The sequence below is a fragment of the Pteronotus mesoamericanus genome, unplaced genomic scaffold (genome assembly GCF_021234165.1).
Source record: "Pteronotus mesoamericanus isolate MK-2021 breed Mesoamerican mustached bat unplaced genomic scaffold, CSHL_Meso_final contig_40, whole genome shotgun sequence".
NCBI lineage: Eukaryota > Metazoa > Chordata > Mammalia > Chiroptera > Mormoopidae > Pteronotus > Pteronotus mesoamericanus.
This window is the reverse complement of record NW_026555150.1, coordinates 3990287-4011765: the sequence shown is the minus strand read 5'-3', so window position 1 is coordinate 4011765 and position 21479 is coordinate 3990287. Positions and strand designations below refer to the sequence as shown.

Genomic DNA, 21479 nt, shown 5'->3' with positions numbered 1-21479 from the left:
TGACCTAAGACTCCACCCCATACAATTTACAGGTGCCTTTCCTAATAGGACGTGCTATTAAGACAGGGAGTAAAAGCAGCTCTACCTAATACACAGAAACAAACATAGGGAGGCTGCTAAACTGAGGAGACAAAGAAAAATGGCCCAAATGAAAGAACAGAACAAAACCCCAGAAAAAGAACTAAGAAAAACAGAAATAGCCAACCTATCAGATGCAGAGTTCAAAACACTGGTTATCAGGATTCTCAGAGAACTGGAGTACAGCAAAAAAAAAAAAATAAAGGAAGAAATGAAGGTCATACTGAGTGAAATAAAGAATAATCCACAGAAAACCAACAGAGAAGGAAAGGAAGCTGTGATTCAAACCAACTATTTGGAACATAAGGAAGAGATAAACATTCAACCAGAACAAAAAGAAGAAACAAGAATTCAAAAAATGAGGCTGGCCCTGACTGGTGTTGCTCGATGGACTGAGTACAGACCTGCAAACCAAAGGGTAGTCGGTTCGATTCCCAGTCAGGGCACATGCCTGAGTTGCGAGCCAGGCACCCAGTAGGGGGCACATGAGAGGCAAGCACACACTGATGTTTCTCTCCCTCTGTTTCTCCTTCCTTTCCCCTTTCTCTAAAAATAAATAAAATCTTTATAAAAAAACAAAAACAAAAACGAGGATAAGCTGAGGAACCTCTGGGACATCTCCAAACATGCCAACATCCACATTATAGGGATGCTAAAACGATAAAAGGAAGAACAAGAAATTGAAAACTTATTTGAAAAAATAATAATAGAAAATTTCCCCAGTTTGGTGAAAGAAATAGACATACAAGTCCAGGAAGCACAGACAGTCACAAACAAGTTGGACCCAAAGAGAATGACACCAAGACACATCATAATTAAAATACCAAAGGTTAAAGATAAAGAGAGTATCTTAAAAGTAGCAAAAGAAAAGCAGAGAGTTACGTACAAAGGAGTTCCCATGAGATTATCAATGGATTTCTCAAAATACACTTTGCAGGCAAGAAGGGACCGACAAATATTCAAAGCGATGAAAAGCAAAGACCTACAACCTACATTACTCTACCCAGCAAAGCTATCATTTAGAATGCAAGGGCAGAGAACGTGCTTCCCAGACGAGGTAAAGCTAAAGGAGTTCATCATCACCAAGCCATTATTACAGGAAATGTTAAAGGGACTTATTTAAGAAAAAGATCAAATCCATGAACATTGAAAAGAGAACAAATTCACAACTATATACAATTGAATTTAAAAAAGAAAACTAAGAAAACAACCAGAACAGGAACAGAATCATAGATACGGAGATCATTTGGAGGATTATCTGCTGGGAGGGGGAAGGGGGAGAATAGGGAAATGGTGCAAGGATTAAGAAATATAATAAACATAATTGGTATGAACAAAATAGGCAGGGGGAAGTTAAGAATAGTATGTGAAATAGAGAAACGAAAGAACTTACATGTACAATCCATGGACATGAACTCGGTGAGGAATGATGGAGGGAAGCGAGGTACCAAGCGGAGGGGAGCAAAAGGGAAAAAACTGGAACAACTGAATAGCAGAATCAATAAAAATATACTTTAAAAGAAGAAGGAGGAAAGATTATAGAGACATTGTAATCTTATGGGAATCTTATGGGATCACAGTCATATATGTAGTTTGTCATTGACCAAAATGTCATTATGTGGCTCATAACTCTAGTAGTGTTTGACCTTCCATTCACAGAACAGATAACTGAACTGATAATTTATAGAACCAAGATAAAAAGGACCAAGAAGAAGTTTGGAACTATTATAGAAATTGTGTGATCTTTCCTTCTGTCCTTTGTACATAGGTGTACCTTTTACAGAGAGAGAGACATGCATATACCTATAGATGAGTTTGATGGGCTGAACGAAGCACGTGCTCCAGAGACTGGTCTTAACCCACTGTGACCCTCACAGAATGTTTCATCTGCCTAATGCCGATGTGATGTTCCATCTAAATCACTTAAAAGATGTTCACTATAATCATTGAATGGTGCCCCGAATCCTTCATCTTCTTTCTACTTTCAAGACATGTCATGCTGACTGCAGAGCTAAGGCTGGAATGTAGTATGAGTTTCAGACATCTCTGATTTGAGATGTGTAGATTTTAAGTCAGTTTCTATCTCTTTGAAATCGAGAGGCAAAGGAGCAGCTTATTCAGTGGGTGGCCTGCAGCCATCCTGGGTGTATCAATTTCAGCCAAAAATTAAATATGAGAGTATATAAATAAGAAGACAGAGTTCATCTAAGTCAATATGAAACATATGACTCTCTCAAGACAAAACAAATAGACTTCCAGCTAACTGGGAAATCAAAACGAAAGATGAGGCTGACATATTCATAGGAAGAAAGCACTGTCCTAAGATTTTTGGAGAAATTTTAGTCAATCAGTTACTTTGTCTATCCAATGACCTCTCTTTCTTTTATCAAGATATTCAGGTTGCAAGCATGTTAATCATTTTTTAAATTCTAATATATAAAAATCCGAATTTAACAAAATAATAAACTTGGAAAAGCATTGCAATAAGATGATCCACAGGATTCTTTTAAATATCATTTTCCTTCACCAAATTAATTTAAACTCTGTTTTAAGTGCAGTTTTTAAGCCTGAATATCTTAGGTAATATCACAATTGGGGTACAATAACCTATTATCAGAGATATTTGCATTGCTCCCTCCAAAGTGACAGTTCAGGTTGTTTATATAAGAAGTAGAGAACCACAGGCCAACATTTTCAACTCTAGCATATCCAAATGCTGTTGAAATGTATGCACACAAGCAAATAGCCAGAGTTGTCAGGGGCCTTAAAATAAAAGTCAAGTACCATGCTCAATGCTATATCAAAAACACCATTTATCACACAAACAAAATTCCCTCAGCAGTGTCCTCTTTCCACACAAAGGACAGTGGCACAATGGCTCTTATTAGAACTATTAACCAATAGAGGAAAAGCATCTTCAAAGTTCAGGGAGAGTCACAAGATGCCAAGCTTGCAAACTACTTTGAAACCACTCAGTCTTCCACACATTTGGCTTGGCAGGTGCCATGACCTGCAATAAACCTGAAACTCTTTAAGATACAGAGATATCCAGTTGGTAAGTTCAATGGTTACTGTCTAGGGCTTATATGGCCAACATGCTGGGCTAAGTTGCAGTGTAAGCCAGTTAGCCTAACTACATTTCAGACTATACCTTTAAACATTATAGCCCTACTCTCTATTAACTGTGGGAGGAGAAAATGCATGAATCAGTGCCAACACATCTTTATTAAAGGGAAACAAAATTCAAAGGGAAAATTCTACTGGCTGTCATCAGAAGTGTCATCTTTTCATGCAAAAGTTAGTTTGGAAAAGTGAATCCAAGGACATATAAAACATTCACTAAGAGGCTACACCCATTGAGAGGTGTTTATCTTGAGATCCATAAGAAGAGCAGGTGTTCATTTGGTCCACCTCAGAATGTTCTTCCAAGTTTAAATCAAGAAGAGGATTTTTTTAAAGATTTTATTTATTTATTTTTAGAGAGAAGGGAAGGAAAGGAGAAAGAGAGGGAGAGAAACATCAATGTGTGGTTGCCTCTCATGCGCCCCTGCACTGGGGACCTGGCCCACAACCCAGGCATGTGCCCTGACGGTATCGAACCGGCGATCCTTTGGTTCACAAGCTGGCACTCAATCCACTGAGCCACACCAGCCAGTGTAAGAAGAGGATTCTGAAGGAGCAGTACCAATGTCTGACAAGGAGACTTCCAAGGGGCAATATAAGAGATGTTCAGTAGCAAATCCCCGGTGTATTATTATTTATAAGTAAATTCTAAACTTACGGGAAATGTCATGAGCCAATCTTCTGAACCATTCAGTACAGAATTCTGTCTTCAAAAGGCATGTGGAAGAGTGGCATGACCCATCATGAAATCATTCTCAAAAATCACAAGATGGGAAGTTTCTGGAGAATAATGACATCAACATGGCTATTCCAGAGAGCCAGAGAAACTCTGGAGAAAGCCAGTCATAACCAATTTCCTAGAATCCAAGCACAGTGAATTTATTTCATGTGCATGTTTTCTAGATGTGGCAGCTTCATGGGCTTATAGATACGCAGAGGATGCTAGTGACTAATAAGTTCTCCGGGGCTAAGGCAGTCTTTGCTGGTTCTTGTTCCCCTTTGTTAGTTTTCTATTACCGCTGGCCTGCAATGGGTATTGTTGTCTCTCTGTCCTTGTATATGAGTTCATGCTGTGAAGATCAGTCAAGAGCCAGTCAGAAAAACAGAAACCACATTAGTTACTTTAGCAGAGAGACTTGAATATAGGGAATGAACTGCACAGGTGTTGTTAGAAGGTTGGAAAGAAAAGACAAATAATATCTGAAGGTTGAAAAGAAAAGAGAAATAATATCAGCAGCTACCACCTCTAGGGCTGGGGAAACAAACAATAAAGGTCCAAATTGTCAGAACCCAGAAAGATGGAGGATTTATTGACTCCATCAAGGTAGGACCTACTCCTCTGAGAAAAGGATGCCAGTCAGCTGCTTCAGGCACCTCAGAGGGGTCATGATGAGGCTGATTCTCTGAGTACAGAAGGCAACCATTCAGTGCAGCCAGCTGCTGCTGCCAGGATGAAGGGCTGCTGTTGCAGGAACAGAAAGCAAGCAGGAAAGAGCAAGTCCCTTCTCTTTCCTCTAGTCTTCCAAAATCCCTTTATTTCGCATTTTGTTAGGGCCTATCAGAAATCCAGCCGGCAGAAGAGAAATGTAGTTCACAGAGTCCCAACTCCACCATCACAGAGCAATGTCTTTAAAGGGGTGAATTTGGAGCTGTGAGACAATAGCTTAATAACTAGCACACTGTGCAATGAGGTGTTAAATTTCCATGTCATTGTTGCTGCTGGAGTCACTCAGATATGCTTACAGTTTGGATGTAACATTAATTACAGTGGACCATTTGCCACAGAGAATTTCATCAGTGCTGAATCCACAAGAAGCTGGTATTGGGACACCTCAAGTAGAGGTGCTCAATGTGTTTGTGAGAGTGATTCTGACTCCCCCTTGTTAAAGCTCAGGCAATCAGTATTCATCTCACCACTTTTTGCTTTGGTTCAGGCTTACGTCCATACCCTGTCTGCTTCCTTAAATGATTCTTTACACATGGTAAGTGGTCAGGTGGCCAGTCTCCAGAGTTCTGGAAGCATGAAGCCTGAGCTGAGCCATCTGTTGAGTGCCTGCTGTTTTGTACTGTACACAGGGAAGTGGCAGGCAAACCCGGAAGCACACTGGAAGCCTAATGAAAATAGGACCAGTTAAATCTTCCCTCTCAGTGTTCATTAGGCCATCTGCTCTTATCCATGTCCTTATCATTTGGAAATGTTTCAGACTTAAGATAAGAGAGACAATCTGTGGAATTCTAGTCTAACTTGAAATGAACTTTTGAAGAGACTGATCATGAGTTGTGATATTTCTCTTCCCATTTAGAACTCTGCCCACTTATATCTTAATATCTCCATGATGAAATTTTTAATAGGTCTTGCTTGAAATATTATACTGAAAAGAAGCATTAGCAGTAACTACAGAAATGAAAACATAATCTTGGAGTGGCTGATCAATGAAATCAGACCATTTCATAAAAGCCACACAGTCATACTTCTCGCATGTAAATTGCTTTAGGTGCCAAAGAGAATTGGATGCTTGGTCTATCCCATCGAGCCAATACTATAATATTAACAACCTACAAGAGACAAGTTTCTACGACTTCTCAGTGGGAAGAAACTCAGCAGAGTAATTCCAAGAACGTCTTACTTCCTGGTTCTTAGGGGGATAGGAGCCTCACCTACTGCGTGAACACCTATTGTGGCCCTCTCCTCACCCTGAATTCTCTGAGAACTTATGGCCTCTTCACCTGGCCTCACATTTTATTTCATGTCACCTTGGACTGTTTCCTAGTTGTCTCTCCTTCTGTATGAGTGTCTCCTACAGTGCTGGATATACAGTAGGTATTTAATAAATACATCTAAAATTAAATTAAAATAGAGACTAAAAAAAAAAAGTAATGCTTTCATGTTCCTCTTCCTACCCTCAGAAGTGCTGAAAGGGTTAAGTTCTAAGTCTCTAATGATAAAACCCAAGATACAGAGAGACACAAATAGTAAATCTGCAAGTAGCATCATGTACAATATGTTCTTCTTACAATAACAATCAAATTTACAAACAAATTAGCGCAGAGTCTGAAGGACATTCTGCAGTTTTCACACTGGGCCTTCATCTCCTGCTGATAGATGACTTTGACTGTAAATTGAAAACTGGAAGTGGTTAAACATTCTGTGTATTCACAAGTGCCATTTCCAAAATTGAGGCTTCAGAGAGGAGAGGCAAGAAAGGGTCGACGGAAACTCAGAGCAATTATGCCTGTTATTAAGATGAGGTAGTGGCAATTACACAGCAGACTCATAGAGAGTGTGTACGTGCTGATTGCTCCAAGGGAGCCTGTAAGAACAAACTTTTATAGCACCCATCAGGCCTTGGGTCTCTAGAGGAAATGAAGATTTTCAGCCATTCTGTCAGTGTGCTTTTGGACAGAGCTTATGGCCTCAGGAACCATATTGGAAAGCATGCTTGCTTTTTTCTTAATGAGCTTGGATAAAACTCTTATATAATGGGATGGCTTCATTCACTGTTTCTTTCCTCTAGGATAACCATTCTCAAGCTTTTTGGTGTCAGGACCCATTAACACATCTAAAAATTATTGGGAACCCCGAAAAACTTTTCTTTATGTGGGTTTTAGATGTCAATATTTATCTTATTAGAAATTAAAAGTGCGAATCTTTTTAAAAAACAAAGGTGAACTAGCCTTAGGTACCTACCTCTGGGAAACTTCACTGTATACTCATGAGAAAGCATAAAAATCAAATAACATTATTTAAAAAATAGTTCTGACCTCACATACCCCCTTGAAAGAGTCTCTCGGATCCCCAGAGTCTGCGGACCAAAATAAAAATACTGTATTTCCTCAATTCTAAGACACTGTGGATCATAAGACATAGCATCAGTCTGATAACTTTGAGTAGTGCGGAAAAATGCTGCGTGAAGTATATGCATTGATTATCAGACACGTCCTCACATCATAAAATTTAAAATACGGACGGAGTGGGAAATGTGCTTCTTAAAATTGAGTAGGTATGGAAACTCCCACCAACCTTAGTGGACCTCTGGAAAGCCAGATTTACTGATTCAAACATGTTGATGAAAAATAGTTTTTCTTAGAGTCTATTTGTTTTATAAATGTCTTAATACTTTCATAGACTGAAAGTGTTACAGCCAATGAAGCACTGTTTTCATTTAACATTTACCAACTGTAACCCCATATACTGGGAATATGAAAATGAATGAGACCTCATCCCTGCCCTTGAAGACTCAGACCTATGGAGAATATAGGAAGGCAAACAAATATTTACACTATAATAGGGAAGGGCTGTTTCTGAATGAGTCATGGAGCTGGAAGAGCAGCTTGAACAAGTACCCAAAGATGGAGCACTGGGTATTCAAGAATGCTTGAAATTAATCACTAACTTTAAGTGATTAGTCAGCCTCTTAACAAAGGGCTACCCTAATGGACCTTACCACACGTGTCAGTCACTTTTAGGCATTAATTTATTCCAATTTAGTTTAATTTTGCAAACATCAGTGATCTATGCAATGGTGTAAAATTAGATGGTCTAATCAGTAGCGCCAGTCAAGAACAAAGCCTAACACATTTTCTTCATTGTGATTAAATTCAGTTGAGAATAACAGAACTGCGCACCCCACCCCCCTGCCGCAATGTAATAGTGACATAAACAAGAGAGCAGCCAGTCTAGGTGTATAGTCCAGGACTGGAATGGCAGATCCATGAGGTCATCTGGGACTCAGGCTCCTGTATTTCTACCCTGTTGTCCTAGTTCATAACTTCCATTTTCATGGCTACCTCATGGTCTAGGACAGCTCCTAAAATTCTCACCAGGACGTCCACATTGCAGAATGGAAAGCAGGGAAAAAAGAAAAAGAGTCTCCTTCCAGTTGGGTCAGCTCTCCTTAAGTAGCCTTTCAAAGCAAGAATTTAAAAGTGTGGACATTTCCACATTTCCTCTTTCTTACATGTAATTGCATAGAACTTCATTACATGGCTACAGATAATTGCAAATAATGCTGGAATGTCTTCTATTCCAGACAGCAGTGTGCCCAGATGAAACACTGTGGATTTACTGCTAAAGAGGAAAGAGCGAACGGATGATATAGAAGGCCTGGAACGAGTAGTCTCTAGTACAGTCATCTTAGTAACCAGAAATTCAACATTTTGTTTTGACCCTGAAACTGTCTGACCTTCTTCAAATTTATAAAAGCCATTTAGAGAGAGTTTGGTTTTCTGCAGTTGGAAAGCACAATGACACCTTTCAATGTGATGACCCCTATTGATCTCGCTTTTAAAAGGTGGAAATTATTAGAAGATGAAATACACCAGGACTACTTCAGGGTTGTTTTGTTTTGTTTTGCTTTGCTTTGTTTCTTCCACTTTCAAAATGTTTTAGGACCATTGTTGTAGGTGCAATTTAATCTATAGGTTGTGCAGCAGAATGATTCTAAAGAGCAGTCCAGTTGTGACTCTTGATTAGATTGATCCTGGCTATTCATCTGCAATGAATAATTCGACTGAAGTGTCAGTTATTCTGATTGGGCAGCCATGGAGACAGACCACGCTGATGCATTTGACCAGAGGTTGAGAGGTTCCTCAAGCTCTCCAGCCATGATTCAGAGAAACAACGAAAGTATGGATCTGAGATAATGGGAAATAATTTTCCGGTTGACAAGTCCATGTAGTCCTGGTGTATTTCATCTTCTAATAATTTCCACTTTTAAAAAGCAAGATCAATAAGGGTCATCACTCTCAAAGGTGTCATGGTGTTTTCCAACTGCAGAAAACGAAACTTTCTCCAGAAGGCTCTTTCCTTCTTTTGTAAAAGCTCAGACAATATCAGTGTCAAGAAATGAGAAGACCATTTGAAAACTGACAAAAAGTGATGCTAACAATCTGGAGTTGTCAGCTTTTAGAAGCACAGCGAAATCAACGTGGGGCTAGCAAAACAGCTGGCAGAGAGCACTCTGTTCCATCACCGCGTGTTCTGCAGGGCTGGCGTACCGCAGAAGAAACAATCATATACTTCCTGGAAATTCTTACTGAAGAGGCCTCAGAGATAAAATCAAATAGAGTTGTTTTTCCAATGAGCTGTAAGGCTAGAAATGGAGTCAAGGAGGCAGAATCGAAGTGTCGTGTTTGGGATGGGGAGAGAGCTTTTTGGCAAGCAATTGTTTTTGTTGTTGTTTTGTTTTTTGTTTTTTGTTTTTGTTTTGGCAGCACAGTTGAACTTTGAGAAAAGACGTTATTAGCACTTGGTGGCAATTGTAAAAGATAGTAACAGCCATAAAAATGTTTCTGAGGCTCTTCCATGAAAGTAAATTTCTTAAAATGGATGGAAGGGAACAGAAATAGCTTACCATTCTATGTCAATAGCAACCCCTTGTACATACTGGAAAATAAAGGAAATGAAGTTAGCTAAAGATTATAAACTCTATGAGGGCAGGATCCAGCCTGTCTTGGTTAGAACTGGCCCTCTAATGCCTAGCACGGTGCCTAAAATGGAATAAACAGGTGATACTGTTTATTCCATTCCAGAATAAACACTGACAACAAAGGAAAATAATTAAAGTTAGTATGCTCTGCACTTGGAACTGTACCAAGAGCACTGTTAACAGTGGGGGATCCGATTAACAAGCTAAAATGCTAGCCATGAAATTGGCTGGAAAATGTATGTAAAATAATAGGTCCCAGTATAAGCCAAATACTTCTTAGAGGACACATAGCCTCGAAGGGTCCTCAAGGAATGGAATAAATGATCAGGAGGAAATGTCTAGTGACAGAAATGAGAAATAGTAAAAGAGCATGACTCTACAATTGCATTTAGGGGTTCATGTGGTAGCCAAGAAAGAGAACATTACAATAGTTAAACAGGGGCCAGAAGAAATACAGGCATGTTCTATAGTAATTTCTAAAAAATAGCTTTTACAGAGCTCTTTCTGTCTACCAGGTGCTGTGCTAAGTCCTGTACGTAGATTTTTTTCTTGAGAAAATATTATTACTATGCCCAATTTCTAGATAAGGAAACTGAAGCTCACAGAGGTTAACTGATTTGCTCTAAGGTCACAGGGCTAGCAAATAAAAGATAGAATTTTGAACCCAGGAAGTCTTAACTCCAGTGCCTGAGCTCTTAACCACTTTCTTCTACTACATCTAAGCCTTTTTCTAGAGAGAGTGCGTAGCTTTCATTGGATTCTCAAAGGGCTTTGTAAATTTTTTTTTTTAAGTGTGAGAAGCAGTTTTCCAGACTCATGGCACCACGAGGCCAGGGACTATGTCTGTCTGGATCAGTATTCAGATAGTGTCAGATGGTTGAATGGAGGAATTTTTTAAAATTATTTATTTCTTGGTTTGAGAGAGAGAGAGAAACATCGATTTGTTGTTCCACTGAGTTATGCATTCACTGGTTGATTCTTTTATGTGCCCTGACTGGGGATTGAACCCACCACCTTAGCACATCAAGCTGATGCTCTAACCAACCAGGCTACCTGGCCAGGGCTTGAAATACTGTTTTAATGGATTACAGATACTGGTGAATAGCTGGCCTCCAAATGGGTTCTACTAGATCATCAGTCTGGTTTCCCTCCAGCCTTCCCCCCAAACTACAGCCTACGTGATCTTTTTAAAATACAAATCTGGCCATGTCAGCCCCCAAATTTAAAGATCTTCAAAAACTCCTCAAAACTCACAATTTAAGTCTGAAATTCTTATTACACACAGCCCTCCATGACCTAGTCCAGTGGTTCTCAACAAGGGACAATTTTGCCCCTCAGGGGACATTTGGCAATATCTGGACACATTTTGGGTTGTCACAACTCTGGAGGAGGTGCTAGTGGCCTTCATTGAATAAAGACCAGGGAAGCTGCTAATATTTTACCATGCACAGGACAGCCCCACAACTCAGAATTATCTGGCCCCAAATGACAATAGTGCCTGACTGGAGGAACTTAAACCTTGTCCCTGGCAAACATTTTAACTTCATTTACCACCACTACGTACCCTACTTTTTGTCCTAGGAATCGCAGACCATAGTCAGTCCCCTCATTCCCATAGGCTTTCATCCTTCTGTCCTTTGGTTCATTCTTTTCCCTCTGCTGAGATTACTCTTTCCGCCGCACTTCTTCTCAGTACCTTTGCTTCATCCTTCAAGATTAAGGTCACATATTTCTTTTCTAGGACTACTGCTCCAAAGTGCCTTCTCTGTGTTCCCATATCACCCTGAACGTATGTCTATCATGGCATTTAACCATATTACTTTGAAATCACTTGTTTCTGTTACTGCCTCCCTGACTTGACTTTGAACTAATCGAGGGCAGGGACCTGTTTTATTTACCTCTATAGTAGTTTCTGGCACAAAGTAGGCACCCACAAAGCATTGAACTGAAAGATCACAGATGACAAAGACGAATCGCTCAACTCATCTTGAGCTTTGACCTTCTCAGCCAAAGAGAACACCCCTTTAGGTTGATTCAAATGAAGTAAAGGGGAAGCCAGACTTGGTGAGGAGAGTGCGAAGGGATGTGTCCACTCTTCCGGATGAGGAATCAGATGGCACAGGGGCTAAGAGCACATATATGACAGTGGGGATATTAATAGTCACTTTCTCAAGTGATTGCTTTAAGGATATGAAGTAATTACCTATGTAATAGCCTGACACATAGGAAGAACTCAGTAAACAGTAGTTACTTTTATTAAACGTTCAGATAAGTGGGCCTGTCATTTTATATATGTTATTTATTAGCACCAGTTCAAAGGAAGGGACAGCACCTGTTTATATTTTTTAAAGATTTTATTTATTTATTTTTAGAGAGAGAGAAAGGGAGGGAGGAAGAGTAGGGGAGAACTATCATGTGCAAGAGAAACATCAATTGGCTGCCTCTCCCACAGGCCCAACCTGGGACCTGGCCCGCAACCCAGGCACATGCCTTCACCAGGAATTGAACCGGATACTTTTGCTTTGCAGGATAATGCCCAGCCCTCAGAGCTGCACCAATCAAGATGCACCTATTTATATTTTTAAAGTAGGTCAGTTTCAAGAAGAATATTAAGTTAATATTAGTGCAAGTGGTGTAGAGATAAGGCAACTTTCACGAAGATGTTACATGGACAACTGAAGTCGGATACAGAGCTGAAAGGAAATTACATTAAACTGGACTAGATTTCTTCTGGCTCTAAAGGTCTATGGCTTTGAAACCATTGCTAATGTTACTACCACTTAGCATCCCATAGGCACTGAGCAGAACACCTTATATCACTATCTCATTTAACCTACTCAAGAGTAACTCACCGTAGAGTAATAACTCTCAGAAGTAGCTATATTATCATTAGCCTCTTTTCCTTGTTACAAATGAGAGAACCAGAGACTCCTGGGGAGACCTCATTTGCCTAGAGCTATGCACTAGTACAGGAAGGACCCAGCCTTCAGACTGCCACAGAGAGCCCAAGTGTACAAATTATGGCCTGCACTTACATTGTGGGGTTAAGCTTATAATTGAAGGATTTTCTACGTTAGTCTAATCAAGGGTTCATGTTTAGATATCACTTTTGCACAGGGATTTTTCCCTGTAGGGTTCTGCTGCTTTATAAACTGTTACTTAAGTCAAAATTAACTGGATCTTTAAGCCAATCATGGGACTGGCTGACCTGAGAGTCAAGTCCCTTCAAGGCAAGTCTGCAGAGGAAGACATAGTGCTGTCCAGGCTTGACATCCAGACCAAGCTCTTCTTTCTGCTCAGACTTGTTTCTCAGGAGAGGTTGTGAGGAGATGGGCACACCCACCAGCTGGCAGCTACACCAGTGACCTTTAATGCTAGTTTAGCTTAAATACATTTTGGCATTTCATACAAATTAATGTCCTTTTACAAGATGGGGCAACTACCACATATTAGGCCAAATGGTTTGCCTGTAGGCTGGGTCACTGGACAGAGTTTCCAGAGCTTTACTGTTGCGCCTACATCTGTTTCTGCTCCTGTCACCCAAAGAGAAACATTTATTTCTCCCCAGAAACTCCTTGGATAAATGCCAGCAGTCCTCAGAAGTTACTCTTAGCCCCACCTCGGTAGCATATAATTCTTGGGTCTCTACAACTAATAGGTGCTAATTCTGACTGCCAGAAGCAGCTCAAAGACTCCATTCCATGTTCGGTTGTGTTAAGGAAATGCGTTGGTAGGAAATACAGTGTTTATTGTGTGGGTCTGAAGTACCAGTTCCTTGAAAATTTACCTGAAAATGGGAGTATTTAACATGAGAAGGATATAAAAGGATCTGACAACTTGAGAGAGGTGGAAAGGTCCAGTTTCTGCAAAGGCACACCCTGGACTACTAAGTAGCCACACATCTTTCATCTGAGTAGATTTCATAGACAAGCTGCCCAGCCAAATCAAATGGGAATTAAAGGGATTCTGTGGAGCTGGTAGAGAAAGTGTCTCAGAAGCACAAAGGTCACTTTAGTTACAGAAAACTGCCAGAGGGTGAGTTATTTGATGGAAAAGAAAACAAACAGACACAATAGCTGGTGTATTCTTGAGGTAATATTAAATCTAATAAACATGACACCAATAGTATTGACTTAAATCAGGTTGGGCGAGTCGGAGAACTTAACAGCTTATCTTCCAATGACCAACCTTTATCTCCGAGGCAGCCTTGACAGCAGAGAACACAGTCTGAAACATGTCCTTCTGTGACTCTGGCCAGGTGTGTGTTGTCCCCGGCCTCTGCCCTGGCCTCAGCTCTCAGACTGGGGATAATTAGAATGTCATTTCTCCTGGCTTTGTTTTTTCTGGGTCACTGACTTCAGGCTCGATCAAAATCAGAGTGTTGTACTGAAATAAATACATTTCCTCTTCCTCAGCCAGCCCCATTTTATTTCCTGGGCAGCAGTGCACATAGGGCCATCACATGCAGACAGCGTCTGTACAAGCACAATGGTGTATATAGAGGTCCCAGGTGGGGGCACGTGGCAGAGGAGGAGTCAGCGCCCAGAGCAGGAGCGAGCGCTCACTCGCTTAGTCACTGACACACAGAGGCCTCAGACAGACGTGCTGAGGAACGCATCACGGCAAACTGCTTTGGGAGCTGTGAAAGCTGGTGTTTAATGTTTATCCAATGGCCTCGGCCTGAAAGGCTCTGTAGAACATGCATGACACAAGCTCAACTTTATACTCCATTAGCATTCGAATTCCTAGCTGCCCAGAGGCATATGGTACCAAGCAGAGAAGGCCAGCCTATGTGGAGGTTGAGGGCACATGGAGACACAAGGACAGAATGAGGTTGCTGGTTGTCTGGGAGAGACACTCAGAGACAGGGAGCAAAGAGCCCCAGGTGGTGCTAGAGAAGAGGCCAAAGACAACCCTTGTCTTATTTACAACATCACTAGTTGCCCTCCATTAAGAGATAGAATGAGAGGGAGGGCCTTATCTCAGACTGGCCTTTATCTACTTTATTCTCAGTGTAAGATCTCATCCATCCAGGGAAATGGTGTGCCCCAGAATGCTACATGACTGCCTATATTTGTTTTCAAACACTCAGATTCATTAAGAAAAACAAAGCTTCCCTTGGGAATTCACTCAAGGCACAAAAAAGAGTGGCTATGTTCCTTTTACTCTCTTGAGCAGGAAAGGCACAGATTTTTCTGCCTTTGTGTAGACTAGGAGAAGAGAAATAAAGTACAGAATTAGTGAGTGGTGGGGTGAGAGGGCATGTAACACAGTTCTCTGAGAAATGCCCAGTGATAAATAGTAGCTATTGAGGAGAAGTCAGGGCAGGCATTGGGCTAATTCCTGGGCCCAGAAAGGAACTAGAGTGGAGGCATGTTTGATTTGTCTGTGGGTCTCCAGTGCCTACCACTGCACAGGGTACACAAGGCGCACGTGCGCACGCGCGCGCACACACACACACACACACACACACACCCAGTCTTTGTTTCGAACTCCTTAATGTATCTCAGATCCATTTACTTCTCTCCCTCTTGCCACCCAAGTTCAGGCCACTATCAACCCTCACTGGGACCATTGCAGGAGCCTCTTAACTATCAGCCTGCCTCCTATCTCTTCTCCTCCAGTCTGGTTTCAACAGCAGCCAGTGGGATCCCTCTCGTACCCAAATAAAACTATGGCACATCCTCACTTAAAGGCCTTCAGCAGTTTCCCACAGCCATCAAAAGAAAGCTAAACTTGTATATCCCTCGTTACCTACCTCGTGTGTTAGTCTACTGGGGCTTCCTTAACAAAATACCACAGACTGGGTGACTTCAACAAGAGAAATTAATTTTCTCACAGTTCTGGAGGCTAGTTCAAGATCAAGGTGTCAACAGGTTTAGTTTCTCCTGAGGCCTCTCTCCTTGGCTTGCAGAAGACCGCCCTCTTACTGTGTCCTCACGTGGGATTTTTCTCAGTGCATCCACACTCCTGGTGCTTCTTCCTCTTCTAATAACGACAGCAGTCCTGCTTAATGAGAGCCCCACCCTTAAGATTTTATTTAACTTTTATTACCTCTTTAAATGCGTTATTGCCAAATACACTCACATTAGGGGGTTAGGACTTCAACATACAAATTTAGGGGTGGGGCACAATTTAGTCCATAATACCTAGTTGCTGTTTGCCTCCTGTTCCTTTGTTTACCACTCCCATACATTCAGCCTTTATTATTAGCCTTACTGAATGGCCCATACTATCTCTAACCTCTTGGGTCTCCACCCACCCTGTTCCGTCTACCTGGATTGCCCTCAACTCTGCTTCCCCTCCCTCCACCCATTGTCACCCCATTCCTCTCCTACTGATCATTTCAGATCCTGCTTAGGTAGCACCTTCTCTGGCAAAACCTCGGCTCCTGACTCCTAGTCTGGGTGAACTGCTCTCATACTCTGTCTGCTGCCTGATTCTTCATAACGTGGAGAGTCATGTCATAGTAGCCTTTTGAATCCCCAAAGCCTAGCATGAAGCTTAGTGCAGAGACGGTACTCAGCAAACACTCAATGAAAGAACAAATCAACCTGTTTCTTTGCTGAGGAAAGAGAGAGATGTAGTGAACCAGGCCAAGCTAGGTAACGGTACATAACAAGATTCCAAATCACCAGCTGATGTACTGTACCTGAATATTCCACAAGACGGATGCTAGTTCTATGCTAATGGAAGGTCCTGTCCCCAAAGGTTACTTGTAGAGTAAAATCTGGTTTCTCCAGCATTCTATTTTACAGAGGCCTCTATAACTTTGCTCTTGCATGTATCTACAGGACAGTGAAAGAGAGTTCCATATCATAGTGATGCCGAAGCCCTGAAGCAGTGGTCCTCAAACTTTAGTGTGCATTAGCATCACCTGGAAGGCTTGTTAAAACAGCTGACTGAAAAAACAAACAAAACAAGAACACAGCTGGCGGGGTTCTCACGCCCAGAGTTTCTGATTTAATAGGTCTAAGTTGAGGCCTGAGAATTTGCATTTCTGACAAGTTCCCAAGAGAGGCTGTTGCTGCTGGTCCAGAGACCACTCTCTGAAAAACACTGCTCTAGAGCAGCAATTTTCAACCAGTGTGCCACAAGGATTTTTTAAAACATGCAATACCTGACTATTTAGTCAGGGCACTGACCTCTTTTTCCTCAGATCGTCAAGTAAAAAAATGACAACAGCCAACACAATAGCCATCTGGTGTGAATGCCCTGTCTTGAACCAAAAATATATAGCTCATATAATAGAGTTGCATCTCATTGGTCATGTTGCATAATAAGGCTGCGTCTGATTGGCTAACTCTTCATACCAGAAATCCTTATACACAAGTACAGGTACCTGATTTCTTAAAAAGTCACTTTGGAGCAAAAAAGGTAGATAATTACTATTATTATTTTTTAATAACAATCAAAATTATACTTGTTTCTCTCGGGTCAGCAAATATATAATAGATTTTTTGATGTGCTGCACAATTTTTGTAATTAGTTTGTGTGCACCGTGAGATGAAAAAGGTTGAAAATCACAAAATTGCTGCTCTAGAGGATCCTTCCAGAATTATTGCAAAAAAATTTACATAATGCTGCAAATGGTATAAATGATAAATATTTCCCAGAACACTGGATCGGTCGAGGGGGTTTCCTCCCACAACTTTGCAGACAGCACCAACGTTGCTGAAATTCTTGAGAGGAGGGCAGCCAATAAGCCAGTTTTTCTTTAAAGGTAAAACTGCCCCTGGAAAGATATTGTAACCTAATGGTTTGTGTTCTGTTCTTTTTGCAGGTGCGATTAGAGTGGCCAACAGACCTTGCAGTCAATCCCATGGACAATTCATTGTATGTCTTGGATAACAACATTGTGCTGCAAATTTCTGAGAACAGGCGCGTGCGGATCATTGCAGGGCGCCCCATTCACTGCCAGGTGCCAGGTATCGATCATTTCTTGGTCAGCAAGGTGGCAATTCACTCCACTCTGGAGTCGGCCAGGGCCATCAGCGTATCCCATAGTGGACTGCTCTTCATAGCTGAAACAGATGAGAGGAAAGTAAACCGCATTCAGCAAGTTACCACCAATGGGGAGATCTCCATCATGGCTGGCGCCCCTACTGACTGTGATTGCAAAATTGATCCCAACTGTGACTGTTTTTCAGGTATGACCTTTTCAGCAATTCACCAGCTCCCCCTCTCTGTTTTCAAAAGAAAAGCGTGCATCAAAGAAGTCAAAAGGAAAACAGATTGTTGCTTGTGCACATTAATATGAGCTAGTGGAGAAAGCAATGTGTTGGGAGTCAGATAGCCTCGTATCTGGTGGTGGTTCTGCAACTGACTCACTGAGTGGCTCCAGGAAAGTCACAAAATCTCTTCATGACTCGCTTACTTCCTCTGTTCACTAGAGATATCATTTCTCTCAATTATATCACCTTGCTGGTTTGAGGATAAACTAGTATAATACAAATTTTGAGAACCCTAAGAAGTTAGGACCACTATACAAATGCAGGATCAAAATAGTATTTGTAGTTTGGAGAAAGAGAAACTAGGTAAAACCTACATTTACTGCCTTAGCTCAGGAAAAGATTACTTCCCCTAAGCGAGTGGTTTCCAGATTAACAGGATGTGCTATTTGAAACCCAAAGGGGCTAGGGGACACATGGGCGCAATTGAATCCCACAATAGAGGGTTCTCAGGACATCTGTCTGCTACTTACATTGTTTTTTTTTAAATGCAAAATTTTCTCCATAACCAGCCCTGACTGTTGTGGCTCAGTTGGTTGGGCAGTTCGATTCCAGGTCAGGGCACATGCCGGGTCACGGGTTCAATCCCTGGTCAGGGCACGTACGAGAGGCAACCAATTGATGGTCCTCTCTCACATCACTGCATCTCTCCCTCTTTTTCTCCCTCCTTTCCCCTCTCTCTAAAAATAAATAAATAAAATCTTTTTTTTTAAAAAAAGACCTCTCTCCATAACCATTAGTGCCCTTTGCTTTCAGTTGAAATAGAAAAAAACAAAGAAAGAAAAGAGCCTTTTCCCCAAACCATGAAGTGGATATTCCAGATAGCAAACAGTCCTCGAAATGTCAATAGATACATTTATTGCTGGGATGTGAAAATCCCTCCATGCTGCTTGCAGCCCTATTAAACTTCTCATCCAGGCCCAAATGGTTCTCTTAACCTTTGCTTTTACTTGGGCCAGAGGAATCTAGAGTAAGCAACTTGGTCAATAGGACTTTTGATCAATATTTCTGATGTTTTCCTGGACAATTAGTTTTATAGTTATTTTTCTAATTTATATCTTTCATGCAAGACAAATCTAATATTTATTCCAGTTATCAAATTTGATGTTCTGAATCATTGTTGCATTCACACACTTAATGTACTTTGACAATGTGACAATGGGAATTAACTGAAGAAAGGTCCTCTAGGCACAGTAGGATTGAAAAGTTCTGAGATAGATCTTACAAGCATTGACAGGCATAAGTCTCATGGATTACCAGCCAAATTTTGTTGGCTGTTACTGTTTGCTGTTTTTTTTATCTTGCAATACAATAGGTACTGAACAGCAGGATTGAAGATTTCACAAAATTGGTGTTACTGAGATAATTGCATCTTACTATTTATCTTCGGTGGTACTGACTCAAGAATTTTGAATAATGGGTTTCAATCTGTCTAGGAGGACATGTGGAGAATGTTGGCTCACTGATTGTTCCCTTTCAAATGCTTCTTGATACGCAGTGATTTCTGAATACTGTTTATTCACGTAAATGATAATGATGACAATTATTAAAATCAGGGTCTTCCTCCGACAGGTGATGGTGGCTATGCCAAAGATGCAAAGATGAAAGCTCCTTCCTCATTAGCAGTGTCGCCCGATGGTACCCTCTATGTGGCTGACCTTGGGAACATTCGAATTCGAACCATTAGCAGGAACCAAGCCCACCTGAATGACATGAACCTTTATGAGATTACTTCACCTGCTGATCAGGAACTCTACCAGTTCACCGTCAATGGAACCCACCTGCATACCTTGAACTTGATAACAAGGGACTATGTGTATAATTTCACCTACAATGCTGAAGGTGACTTGGGCGCAATTACCAGTAGCAATGGCAACTCTGTGCATATTCGCCGGGACGCAGGCGGGATGCCCCTCTGGCTTGTGGTGCCTGGTGGACAGGTGTACTGGCTGACCATAAGCAGCAATGGAGTCCTGAAAAGAGTGTCAGCCCAAGGCTATAACCTGGCCTTGATGACCTACCCAGGAAACACAGGGCTTCTGGCTACCAAAAGTAATGAAAATGGATGGACAACCGTTTATGAGTAAGTTTCTCATTCTTAACATAGGCGGTGTCAGGTATTTATTTGAAATTGTATTATAGTCGGAAAATGGTTTAGTAATTACTGGTTATTATATGCTATTTTCTCCTAACAACCACAGTAAAAAATAAAAAGTCAAGAAGAAAATTTTACCCAGTTTCTAGGGTTTGGACCCATTTCACCAGAGCAGTTTTGCAGAGCATAATAATAAAAACAGACTGAATGAAGAATCAAGTGCGGCCCTGCAGGAGACAGGAATGATGCAGAAGTCCATATAGTCAAGGAATTTACAGCATAGCTCGGACAGCAAGACAGATTGCATTTAAATAACGAGACTAGAGAATTGTTCCAAAGCAGAAAAGAAACACTGTGGTTTAACTAGTGTTTCTTGATCCCTATGGGGTTTAATGAATGAACAAATGAATGTATGCCCTTTCTGGCCCTGTCCAGCTCAGTATAAGTTGCTGTGGGAGGTAAGTAAGAAGTTAGAATATACGAAGTAGACCCTGGAAAGCAAGTGTGAAATGATGTGGGTCAAGTGATGATAAGAGAGCCTGCACTTCATTGGCTGCTTCTGTGAAACATGGAGCCAAATGCTCCTGTGCAGGTTGGGCTGCCCCCTTCCCCTGCACAAGGCAAAGAATCCAGCACACGTCAGCATTCACAGACTGGATCTGTGATAACTTTGTTTAACAAGGCATTAACACAAGATGTGTCTGACAGCGAGCTACAAGGAGGTGTCATGACACGGAAATAGAGACCATTGTCCTTGCCTTTTAAAGCATGGACAACCTTGTTTGCAACTCAACACATTTAGAAAGCTAGTCCGCCAGCACTCAGTGAGCATCTTTCCTACAAAGGGAACTGCTGAATTTTTAACCAATTTCCTGAGTGAAGATCATCCATGGAATCTGAATCTTTGGGTCTGAAATGGCATTAAAGTGAAGAATGTGAGAAGTGAGGATATTAAGTATGAGGGGGTCCAAGTGTGACTGTTCTGTGAGGAAATAGAGAATATATCCAGGCCGAGGAAACCCTCCTAAGGAAAGGGACAAAACAATTGGCCTTCAAGTTTTGGCTCATTTCCCAAAGAAATGCCATTTATACAAAAAAACGGGACAGCTATTTTAGTTTCACTTAGAAAAATGTATTCAGTTGTTTCTGTTGCAAGTCTTCCTGTATTTTTTGAAAATTTTCTCTTACATCTTAATAACAGTAATAAAAGCCACTGTGCACTGAAGCTTTACCATGTACCAGGTACTGGGCGAGGTGATTTACATACATTATTATTTTGATGATCCCCAAACTAGCATCATGGGATAGGCGCTCCCGGTATGCCTGTTTTCTGGATGACAAAACAGAGGCACAGAATGGTTAACTTGTCCTGATTCACACAGATAGATGTCCAGCATTCAAAGTCTGATAGTGTGAGTCAAGAGCCCACATTTTTAAATACCTGAAGAAAGATAAGGATTCTAGTGAGAATATCTTTTCTTTTCTTTTCTTTTCTTTTTAATGTTTGGGAGATCACACTACAGC

General features: G+C 41.1%; 1 protein-coding gene across 1 annotated transcript in view; it reads left to right on the top strand.

The window, feature by feature from the left end:
- The window catches only part of TENM1 (teneurin transmembrane protein 1), a 368853-nt gene that overhangs the window by 313217 nt on the left and 34157 nt on the right, over positions 1–21479 (top strand). The window contains exons 19-20 of the mRNA XM_054576998.1: positions 17413–17779; positions 19433–19943. Of these exons, the coding sequence (XP_054432973.1) occupies positions 17413–17779; positions 19433–19943 (878 nt within the window). The remainder of the gene's footprint in view (positions 1–17412; positions 17780–19432; positions 19944–21479) is intronic.